At 36.8% G+C, this 12,304-nt stretch overlaps 1 protein-coding gene across 1 annotated transcript; it reads left to right on the forward strand.

The window, feature by feature from the left end:
* The first annotated feature begins 1,551 nt into the window (after positions 1–1,551).
* LOC107571860 (gastrula zinc finger protein XlCGF8.2DB-like) lies at positions 1,552–7,982 on the forward strand. The gene is made up of 3 exons (XM_016258244.1): positions 1,552–1,581; positions 2,094–2,219; positions 6,436–7,982. Exons 2-3 carry the CDS (start codon positions 2,141–2,143, stop codon positions 7,530–7,532), a joined length of 1,176 nt encoding a protein of 391 aa, XP_016113730.1. The 5' UTR covers positions 1,552–1,581; positions 2,094–2,140; the 3' UTR covers positions 7,533–7,982.
* The last annotated feature ends 4,322 nt before the right edge of the window (positions 7,983–12,304 follow it).

Here is a 12,304-nt window from a genome sequence, read left to right on the forward strand (position 1 = left end):
GTGAGTGTGTGTGTGTGTGAGTGAGTGAGTGTGTGTGTGTGAGTGATGTGTGTGAGAGTGAGTGTGTGAGAGTGAGTGTGTGAGTGTGTGAGTGAGTGAGTGAGTGTGTGTGTGTGTGTTTCATTCTCTTCCCATGATTATGTCTGAGACTCTTTGTTTAGTGAAAGCCATTATGTAATGAGAGGGTTTTCCAAAAAGAGATACTAGAAGATTACACTGTTATATCCACTGCGGGGGAAACTGGCTTCCATATTTGGGACAGATTTTTATAGAAATAATTGATTAAATGCACGTCTCAAAATTACATGATGCAGAGAGCATACAAGTCGCCGTCTGTATTTTTAAGCAAATTTGTTCCTAATGCAGAACTTGGGTTGTTGTGTAGTTACGACTATTTATTAATCGATATTACTTCTCCGCTCACTTGATATGTTTGTGTATATAACTTTCCTTTATTTGTTTATCTGAAAGGTGGATGTTGCAGTGGAAAAAGAAAGCGAATGAGGATTGAAGCCGCCTTTGATGCCTTGACCAAAGCCAGTTTTCACAAGAAGCCGAGACACAGCTTGAAATGCAGGCGGAGCAACATGAACATGAATTAAGGCTCTTTGATATCTTTGTGAATGCTTTTGCCACCAGTCACCACTCATCGCATGGGCATCTTGCACTGCTTTAAATCTGCTCGAACCGCTGGCTGAAGTACTTCTGCTCCCTTGTTAGGTTTCCATCGTCATAATAAGATTTAATGAGCCAAGCGGGATCCCCCAGTAACAGTAGAGGCAGGGCTGTTCCTGATATGTTTTCTGTCACCTTAAAAGTATAAAAACAAAAAACACAGACTAGTGTTGCAATAAAACAGAACTCTGAGACTTTTGCAGACTACAGCACTACAGCATTTCATTGCAAAACACCGACGGAAATGCATGAGACTTACGGCTGGGAAAAGCTCTCCACGTTCCACCAGATTAAATATCAGTGTTTATGTTTGTGAACCTAAAAGTATAAAGTCAAGAGATCCGGAGCCTGTTCCATAAAACAAGTTTAGCAAATAAGCCTGGCTTATTTGCTAAACTTGTTTTATGGCCCCTGGTGAGCTCCAGATACAGAAGGCACTTGATGTTGACGAGTGTACACGTGTTGTGTGCTGATTGGCTGATGATCCCATCACGGTTCAGTTACTAAAAACATACTGCAACATGTTACCTGCCGATTGGTGCATATTTGTGTTTTTTAACATACACTAGTGAAATAGTTATTTTCTTGTCTTTTGCTATGGAGAAATGCATCAAATCAAAAATGTAAAAAAATTTTTTTTTTAAAAAGGCTTGTTATTGAGGGGAGAAAAACTGTTTTCTTTTTCTTTTTAAACAGAATATTTCACATTAGATGCGCTACACACTCTTTCATTGGCAGCTCTTTTCAGCACATTTGATAACAGATGTATTTCACCAGTTATTTAGCTCTGAATAGCTCTGAGTATTATTGCGTGTCATGTACACGTTTCCTGATTTCAGCGCGTGACGGGATCTATGACGTCATAAGGCTGCGCCTGGCTCCTGCTGATCTCGAGTAGCTGAAGAGGTTTGTGTTTCTAAGCATATCCATACGTGGATTTTTATAGATACAGCCGGTTTTATGTAAATGAAGCGATTACTGTTGAATGTAACTTCCTAATGTTTTCTCTAACGTTAATGACCGCTATTTTTCGTAAGCTAAGCGCATCAGCACACGAGTAGCAGAAAAGGTTTTGGAGAAACCGAGCTTTTGAAAATCCGAATCAACTGAACCAAACGATTCAGTGATTCGAATCTTTGAATCACGACTCCTGCTCGACACAGCACGTGTGCGAGGACCACTAATGCAAACAACAGCACGTGTTTTCAAGTAGAATGTAATAAATATAATTAAGAAGTTATTGAAAACCAGATTTAAGACCTAACTAAGTATTGTGGTTCTGTATAATGTACATTCATTAAGTAATTTGCAATGCTGGTTTTGATAGTTTATGTTTTTGGGCTAATCTGACTCCCTCACCAGTGCGCTGACTACTGTTTGCATTCATTTTTCTGTCTGTTACCTCTTCTCATCTTCAGCACACAGACAACTCCTGCTGAAGCAGCTGAGACACACTGTAATAAAGATGGAGGTTATTAAAGAGGAGAGTGAAGACGTGAAGATTGAAGAAGCATTCAAACATGAAGATACTGAGACACAATCAGGTTGGTTTTCACTCTCAAAGCTGAACTCACTCATCTGATCCTTATTAAAATGTCCAGCTCTACAGAAATGATATGACAAAAACATTAAAACATAAATAAAAAAATAAAAAAACCAATATCCACTCCTGCATTGAAAACAATGAAGACCGTTCATGTGTATCACTTAATTGTACAACAGTATTCAACAAAAACATTTAATTTGCATAAAGCAAACAGTGAAAGGAGCTAAGCATAACTGTAGCCAAGTTTGCATCCAGTTTTTGCGCTGGCAGTTTTGTTATCAACAAAGATAATATGCGTAAAAAAGACGTTCCGAAATTTGCTGCCCGTTTCCATCCAACTGGCCTTTTACCGATAAAATGGTGTGCGTGACGACGTCATCCCTAAAAACTAAAACTAATTGTCGCATAAGTTTTGGTGTATCGCAAAAAAAATTGCCCTTGAGCTGTTTCCATACATAATTTCACCTATTTGTAAATTATACAAGCTAGAAGCCTGCCCCTTAACTGTCACCCCCCATTTTTTAAAATAGGCAATAAAGTGCACTATCCAAACTTAAATTGTTGTAATTTATGAACACTTTAAAAAGAGACCAACCGTAGGTCTGTATTCCAGAGAAGAAAATCAGCAGATTATTGCAAAAGTGGAATTTTTTTATGTATCAAAAAGTTATAGACGTTTAAATTTACTGTAAAGAAAATGCGCTATACTAATTTTATTTTATATATAGTAAATATTTTACATAACAGGTTTTATTCTAAAATTGGTGTAAAATTAAAGACTTATGTCTAAATAAGTTATGTTCCAAATTTGAAGTTGATATGAAAAAAATTGAAGTTCCTGTGAGATTTTATTTAGGGCGTCATACCACAAACAGCCACCGGGTGCCATCCAAACCCCATTACATTTTTTATGCATTTTTCTGTCACATATGTCTAGATTTCTCTGTAAATCTTACTTGTATCTCAAAATAACCACCACATGTGGAATCATGAGACTCAGACCTTTCCAATGATATGTATTTTGTCAAGATTATAAAAAGTTTTGATTGTAAAATATCGTTATACATTTTGTAATATGACACTTGACACCGCCCGCTAAGAAGGAGGAGACCGCCAAAAGATTTTAAAGTACCATTTCCATGGTAACGGTATTTAGATACTTGATCATCAAGCAATATTCATAAGCAGGTGCAGTTGTATTATAATTTTTCTGATTAACTTTTATTAGACCGTATTGGAAATACGTGGAATGTTCATTTCGGTTATTTTATTTCTCCTAACCGACAACCGACGGTCGTTAAGCCATAATTAACCGTTAACCAACAAGATTATGTTAAATTACAATTAAATGAAATTTCAATTTATACGTGGCTGTGACCCATTAAAAATAACTAAATTTGTTTTCCAGGGATTAATCTTATACACGCAAAAAGCAGCATAAACAACAGAACGAGAGGATTCACGAACGCTTCTGCGAACGAAGAAAAGCATTATAAAGCTATATATAAAATAAATAAAGCTATACTAATTTTATTTTATATATAGTAAATATTTTACATAACAGGTTTTATTCTAAAATTGGTGTAAAATTAAAGACTTATGTCTAAATAAGTTATGTTCCAAATTTGAAGTTGATATGAAAAAAATTGAAGTTCCTGTGAGATTTTATTTAGGGCGTCATACCACAAACAGCCACCGGGTGCCATCCAAACCCCATTACATTTTTTATGCATTTTTCTGTCACATATGTCTAGATTTCTCTGTAAATCTTACTTGTATCTCAAAATAACCACCACATGTGGAATCATGAGACTCAGACCTTTCCAATGATATGTATTTTGTCAAGATTATAAAAAGTTTTGATTGTAAAATATCGTTATACATTTTGTAATATGACACTTGACACCGCCCGCTAAGAAGGAGGAGACCGCCAAAAGATTTTAAAGTACCATTTCCATGGTAACGGTATTTAGATACTTGATCATCAAGCAATATTCATAAGCAGGTGCAGTTGTATTATAATTTTTCTGATTAACTTTTATTAGACCGTATTGGAAATACGTGGAATGTTCATTTCGGTTATTTTATTTCTCCTAACCGACAACCGACGGTCGTTAAGCCATAATTAACCGTTAACCAACAAGATTATGTTAAATTACAATTAAATGAAATTTCAATTTATACGTGGCTGTGACCCATTAAAAATAACTAAATTTGTTTTCCAGGGATTAATCTTATACACGCAAAAAGCAGCATAAACAACAGAACGAGAGGATTCACGAACGCTTCTGCGAACGAAGAAAAGCATTATAAAGCTATATATAAAATAAATAAATATGCCTATATGCGAAATATATTTTCCTAAATAATTAATAAATTATTATTATTATAAGCAGCCTATATGCAGAATTTCTGCTCATTTTTGTGATGCGCTCTTGAGAAAGCGGCATCCTGTTTGTTTCCTTTATTTTACAAAAGCACAATGTTTGGTTTTATTGCACAAATAAAATAAATAAATAGAATAGTTTCGAATAATGTCTTACTCTTATATGACCACAAATGAACGAGTATTGTAGGCCTAAGTTGTTTCCACTTTTATAAGGAAAAAAAAATCTAAGTGATCGTGCCGGTGCCTCACGCACACAGCTAAGCATTACTAACTCGACAACTTTCATCTTCGGAACAAAATGAATACATTTTAACTTGCAACGTATTAAAGTAACATTAAATTAAGATATGTATGTTTGAGAGGTAACTCATCTTTTTCTTACCATATATAAAATAATATTAGAAACAATAATATGAATATGATTTAATGCGCTTTTGAACTACAGAGAAACAGTGCTTTAACACCACGAACACGGACGCTGCCTATAGGCTAATTCTGTCATGCGACACCACATTTATTTGCGTCAATGCCCCTTTTCTCGACAAAAAGTGTTTCCAAACATTTGAAGTATTGATATAGAATTTATGGGCTAAAGTTGAATGGAAAAAGATTGTGTTGGCACGTGAGAAATGCGATAAATGGCATTTCCATCAGCTATAATCGGTAAAAATGTTGGATGGAAACCTGGCTTGTGATCCTTTGCTGAAAAACCTGTTGCATACAATGTACCACATGAGCAAACTCAATTCGCATGATGAGGAAAATCATGTAAACGTTTTAGCATTTTAAGTTTTGTTCATGGGTCAAAGACGAAAAGGGTGTTTCAAGCATCAAGAAAATAAAATACAGCTTTATATTAATTTTTTTCTGAACAAAATATAATAAAGTTCCTGCGGTGGAAAAGGGGCTAAAGATGCCGTGGCGCCAAACCCCCTCACGAAAAAAGAAAGCCGTCGTGTTTACAACTGTGAAGACGAGCGCTTATCAGGATCAACTAAACGCTGGATTTTCAAAAGTATGTGAAATATTTAAAGTTCGCGGCATAGAATCTATAAAATACGTCCGAGAGTTTTACACACCAGTCTGTTATTGTGGGGACATTTCCATGCCCCGAAACGTGACGCTGAATGAAAGGAACTGTGATTGGTTGTTTGACATGTTGACATGGGCGGGCCTTGGCCAATGAAAGCTGCCATGGATAGCAGTGTATAAATCTGAGTATTGTGGTCACAATTATGAAATCAAATCATAATGTCCCCTTCAGCGGAAGCATAATCAAGGAGAAAACCAGAGGACCTAATGCTGAGCCCTGTGGCACACCATACTTGTGTTTGATGAGATATTTCTTTATATACAGTACAAATGGTAGCAATCTGAAAGACAGGACCTAATGTAATAGCTCTAGAAGAAATATGTAACTTTAGTAAGCAGTTTCTGTGCTACGGTGGGGCTTAAATCCTGACTGAAATTTTGTTTTTCTGCAAAACTGTGTATAGTAGAAATTTTATACATGAATCACAAATTTGTAATTGTTCTATAGTTCTCATGAGTCAGGTGATAAAGGGGTTTTGTTGGACTACTTTGTTTTTTTGGGGGGGGGGGGGGGGGCCCGGTCCAAAAAAAAAAAAAGTTATAAAAATTGAAAAAAATTTGTCCTAAAGAAAACAAAGTTATCAATATTGAGAAGATATTCTCCTGTTTCAGTAACTTATTGCCTGTAGGGTCTAGCATTCATGTTCTTGCTTAGGATGCTTTATGTTGGTTTGGATTTCTGCTGCTTTGTGCAATTAAACTGTGTTTAACTTTTATTTATTTTTTACTTTAGACCAGATGGTGTTGAATGAGGAACGTCAAGAACTGAATGAAAGAGAAGAGAAAACTCAATATGAGAAACATGATTTCGTGACTGGAGAGAAATCCACAAAGACTGAAAAGACTTCCTCACAAAAAAGAGGTCATAAAACCAAATCCAAGAGTTATTTCACTTGCCATCGATGTAGAAAGAGTTTTAATCTAAAACAAAACCTTGAAGTCCACATGAGAGTTCACACTGGAGAGAAGCCATTCACATGCCAACAGTGTGGACAGCGTTTCAGTCAGAAAGGAAACCTTAAAAAACACATGAGAATTCACACTGGAGAGAGGCCCTTTATCTGTCACGAGTGTGGAAAGAGCTTCACAGTAGAACTAAACCTTAAGTATCACATGAGAATTCACACTGGAGAAAACACTTTCACCTGCCAAGAATGTGGTAGAAGTTTCACTCAAAAACAAAGCCTCAAATTTCATACGAGAATTCACACCGGAGAGAAGCCTTACACTTGCACTCAGTGCGGAAAGAGTTTTGCAAAGAAAAACACCCTTAATTACCACATGAATACTCACAATGGAGAGAGATCTTTCACCTGCCAACAGTGTGGAAAAAGTTTCGCTCACAAACATAGTCTTAAAGTCCACATGAGAATTCACACTGGAGAGAAACCTTACACTTGCTCTCAGTGTGGAAAGAGTTTTGCTCAGAAAAACACCTTTAATTACCACATGAAAAGTCACACTGGAGAGAAACTGTTCACATGTGATCAGTGTGAAAAGAGCTTCACAACAGAAGTGAACCTTAGGTATCACATGAACATACACACTGGAGAGAAGCCGTTCAAATGTGATCAGTGTGGAAAGAGCTTCACACGTAAAATAAGCCTTAATAACCACATGAGGAATCACTCGGGAGAGAAATGTTTTATATGTCATCAGTGTGGAAAAAGTTTCAGTCATAAAAGTAGCCTCAACACTCACATGAGACTCCACACTGGAGAGTACTCCTGCAAACTGTGTGGGAAGAGCTTCTCACAAATAGGAAATCTTAAGAGTCACATGAGAATTTGCACAGGAGAGAAGCCATTCAAATGTGCGGAAAATGATTAACACGAAAGGAAAACCACCCGAGGATTCACACAAGGGATTTATGTCATCAGTGTGACACAGACAAGCAGTTAAACAGTTAAAGTAAACCTTTAAACTTGCATCAGAGTTTACACCAGAAACTGTGCTTCTGTGTGAAATTAAGGCAACTTTTACACTTCAGCTGAACATGGACCCAATCTGAATGTCCACCTTCACCCTGCCCAGCCATATCACTCTGCAGCCCAAGACTGGTTGCCCACTGAAGCTAAGCAGGGCTGAGCCTGGTCAGTACCTGGATAAAGGGGCGCCAGGTTAGGATGATATCAGGGGCCTGGTGAGGGAGAGGGGGCCCATTTTTTTACCGAGGGGGAGCCGAGTCAATATGATGTTCAGGGGGCCCGGAAACTATAGCGATGCCCCTGTGTGGGTCCTAATGCCCCAGTATAGTGATAGAGACACTATACTGTCAACAAGCACCGTCCTTCGGATGATATGTTAAACCGAGGTCTTGACTCTGTGGTCATTAAAAATCCCAGGATGTCCTTCGAAAAAGGGTAGGGGTGTAACCCCGGCATCCTGGCCAAAATTGCCCATTGGCCTCTGACCATCATGGCCTCCTAACCATCCCCATATCTACTGATTGGCTTCATCACTCTGTCTCCTCTCCACCAATAAGCTGGTGTGTGGTGGGCGTTCTGGCACAATATGGCTGCCGTCGCATCCTCCAGGTGGATGCTGCACACTGGTTTAAGGAGTGCTTAGAAAAGCGCTATATAAATGTAAAATATTATCGTTATTATTATTATTCGTGACCACTTTGTAAGAATTCTTGTATCCACACCTGACCGTCTCCTTTGATTGTATGGAGGCGGTGCTCTCTTTCAGTTATTGATAAGAATCGCAATATTGGTTAAACTTCTATCTTGCTGCTAAATGCCACGATGTTTCCGAAAGGTTAAAAATAAAATGACAAACTGAATAAAATAATGAACATTGCACTGAATTATTTGATTCATGCTTAGTGAGAGAATAGACTGGTAAACGTATGTAAATGTGGCTTCTGTTGGGGCTCGTCTGGTGACATCTGGAAGCTGCTTCCAGCTGCATGTTCTGTAATATCTACTTATGTTAAGCACATGTTTGGCAAAATGTTGGCCCCTTAGCGCTGGCCCTGCTCGGACAGCCCTCACTAAGCCCACACTATTAATCTGCAACAATACATCTGTTTTACTTTAAATACTTTTCAGCTACTATAAATTAATATCTTTGGGAAAAACGGTTATTATACGTCTGAAATGGATGCAGTCACCACATAACTAATGTCTGTTTTGTCGAAAATGTACAGCAGTCGAAGGGATTTCAAATCAATGGATTTATTAACTCTTTCCCCGCCATTGACGAGTTATCTCGTCTTTTAGAAGAAAACGCAAAGGCGAGTTTTTACGGCTTTCCGTGTTTTCATTGTTATACACATCTTCTGAATGAGAACAAAACCTCCCAAACAAAAAACACACATGAACAGGACGGAGAAACTAGCGATCTCTTATGTAAACAGATGCATATGAAAAATAATGCGATCATCAGCAATAGACGGCATATAAATGAAAACTGCATAATGTTATGGAGTAAAATGTTGATTTAGGAAGTGGTATATATGTCTGTGCAAGCTTTGGAGGTGTTGATGGAAGCGATTTACTGGATTTATGCTTTGATAATCGTACTGAATATTATCCAGATGTAGTTTTTGATAAAAATGTGATTGTCTCACCTTTCTGCTCAAAATTATGCATTTTTATGAAACCTACCTATATTCAAGTGTTGATAAAAAAAGAATGCTTTAAGCTAGAATAAAACTGATTTTTTTTTGTTTAAAAGTAGAGGCTCTGATCTTTATTTTGGTGTATTGCATATTCAAATATTCATACAGAAAAATATTCTGGAGGCCATCAAATTTGAGTGAAAATCATCAAAATCGCTGGCGGTGGCTGGCAACTTTTTTCAGTAATGCTTGCGGGGAAAGCGTTAAATGCAAAATAGAAAACATTCAATTCAGGATAATACAGTAAATTTAACACTCTGAAAGGGACTACAAATTATCGATACAAAATAATAATCTGTCAAAAGAGAGACGGAGAACACCAGGCTGTGGAGCGCTAGTGAGAATCTTTTGAGCTCTTTGTGAAACTCTGCAAATTAATCAACCGACTTTAAGAATTTATATAGTCAGATATTTTCTCTCTGCTGCCTTCTCAAACCTTTGCTGCAGCAACAGTGTTTATTCCTTGTAAATACTGAACGGGCTGATTTGACTCCTATTATAAAATGAGTACATCATTACATAGTTTTCTTAAAACTAGTGCATCTATTATGGTATTTATGTTACAAGCGATGTCTGTATTTGGTACCCGAGAGGTGACTGAGGGTCTGGCCCAGGTCAGGAAAACAGAACCAGTGTTTACTCATTTAGCCCAGCTCACACAGAGTAAATACCAATTGGTTTTGTAATAATTCATTTGAATCACTATATAATCAAATGTTAGATTTTATAGAAAATTAGTTATCAGTTGAAACTTTGTTCTTATTTTATTATGTGGTTTTCATGATAGCCGTATGAGAGACGTTTGTGTTGACCTATAGCGTGCATATATTTAAAAACTTCTATTATGAGCGCGCTTGCCTAGCATCTACATTTGAAACAACAAACTTGAGCGCGCAAAGAGATGCGACGTAGCTGCTCTCACAAACCCGAATGCACGGATCCAATACTGATACACATGCGTTTTCTTTCTCAGATGTTTACATTTAGTTAAGACAAAACCGACTGTGCTTACGAGGATAATCGCCAGGACATTTTTTGTGTATTTGGCCACAAATTAAAAAATTTAAGTGCAACAAGCTGCGAAAAATAACTAATTTTGGTACTCGCGAGGCGGCGCGCTATGGATGTGACTGTGAGCGCATAGGAAACCCCCTTTGGAGCACGCGAGTATCGAATGGCTCAAACTTAAAAAGATGTGCAAATTATACAGTTTTGTGTAAATTAGTCAGATTTAAATGATAATTACAAAATATCATATTTCCATAAGGGTGTTACACTTGATCAGTAAATGAATGTCATTTAAAAGACCTTTTTAAAGACCAAAGAGGGAGTGGTCACGGTGAAACATCCAATCATTTAGTATCTCTGAAAAGCCCTGAATGTGCTCTGTACAGGACTCCAGACTTACAACTGTGACATGTAATGTCTCAGAGAAAGCACTCAAACATAATGTCCTCTACAGAGGACAAAACTCCTCACTAAACTGGTCCCATCACTAGTTTAATATATATAAATGTAGTCATACTAAAGCCTGTTTTTCACTTGTTTATTACAAAAAAATATCAGATTACTCAATTGTCAAAAGATAGATTAGATTACTTGATTACCAAAATAATTGTTAGTTATGACTCTAGATTAGTTAACATATTTCAAAATACAACTACATTGTTTTGCGGAGCTCAGCGTTTTGCTTTTGTGATTTAAAAGACAAATATTTTGCAATTGAAAATTTCTTAAAACTGCACTCTTAGGCAAGGCAAGTTTATTTATATAGCACATTTCATACACAATGGTAATTCAAAGTGCTTTACATAATAGGAAATAAAATAATCATAGAAAAATAATAATCACAAAAATAAAACAAGGAATTTATCAACTCTTTTAAAAGGATTTAAAATTGATGTAAAATGAATTTAATATAGTTAAGAATAGAAAATGATTATGCATATAATATAGTGCAATCAGTTTGGACATCGCACAGTGCTCATTCAACAAATGCACAGCTAAACAGATGAGTTTTGAGTCTGCATTTAAATGTGACTAATGTTTTAGCACATCTGATCTCTTCTGGAAGCTGATTCCAACTGCGGGCGGCATAATAACTAAAAGCACATTCCCCTTGTTTTGTGTGAACCCTCGGTATTTCTAACTGACTCGATCCTAATGATCTGAGTGGTCTGTTAGGTTTATATTCAGTGAGCATATCTGCTATATATTTAGGTCCTAGGCCATTGAGTGATTTATAAACGAGTAAAAGTACTTTAAAATCAATCCTAAATATAACTGGAAGCCAGTTTAAGGACCTGAGGACTGGTGTGATATGCTCAGATTTTCTGCTTCTAGTCAGAATTCTGGCAGCAGCGTTCTGGATGAGCTGCAGCTGTCTAATGGTCTTCTTGTGAAGGCCGGTGAGGAGACCATTACAATAGTCCACCCTGCTGGTGATAAAGGCATGAACAAGTTTCTCCAAGTCTTGACTGAAAACAAACTTTTTTAACATACTGTTTGAGAGTATTAAAATATTGTCTCGTTCTAGTGAACCAAGTGTCTGTATTGTCTCATCTCGTGAGCTAAGTGTATTGTCACACCCCTAGTGTCCATGAACGTGATATAGCTCATCATTTTCCAAGTGTATGATATAGCTTTTACTCTTAAGGTTAAATCATATATTCATGAAAAAAAAATCACTTTGAATAAGGAAATTTATAACTTTTCCATAGTATCCTTTAGGGGTGGGAATCTTTAGGGACTTCACAATCCGATCCGATTCTGGGAATCACTACGTTTTTTCCTAATTAATTCTTCTGCTGTGCAAATACATCTTTACCACTTTACATTTTAACCAAAATTACGGTTTCTGTGCTTTTTGTTTATAGTTGGAATCTCTGTAAGTCAGTACTGCCATCTTAAAGATGTGTGAACCTTTACTGGTTTCACGATTCAATTCAATTACGATTATCATGTCAACGATTCG

Source organism: Sinocyclocheilus grahami, unplaced genomic scaffold (assembly GCF_001515645.1).
Source record: "Sinocyclocheilus grahami isolate Dianchi unplaced genomic scaffold, SAMN03320097.WGS_v1.1 scaffold1662.1, whole genome shotgun sequence".
Taxonomy (NCBI): Eukaryota; Metazoa; Chordata; class Actinopteri; order Cypriniformes; family Cyprinidae; genus Sinocyclocheilus; species Sinocyclocheilus grahami.

What these genes read in the sequence shown, in the direction of transcription:
- LOC107571860 (XM_016258244.1), top strand. Translation starts at nt 2,141, where the DNA reads ATGGAGGTTATTAAAGAGGAGAGTGAAGACGTGAAGATTGAAGAAGCA. An exon ending in AGATACTGAGACACAATCAG is followed by an intron (nt 2,220 to 6,435) that starts GTTGGTTTTCAC and finishes TTTTTACTTTAG; the next exon opens with ACCAGATGGTGTTGAATGAG.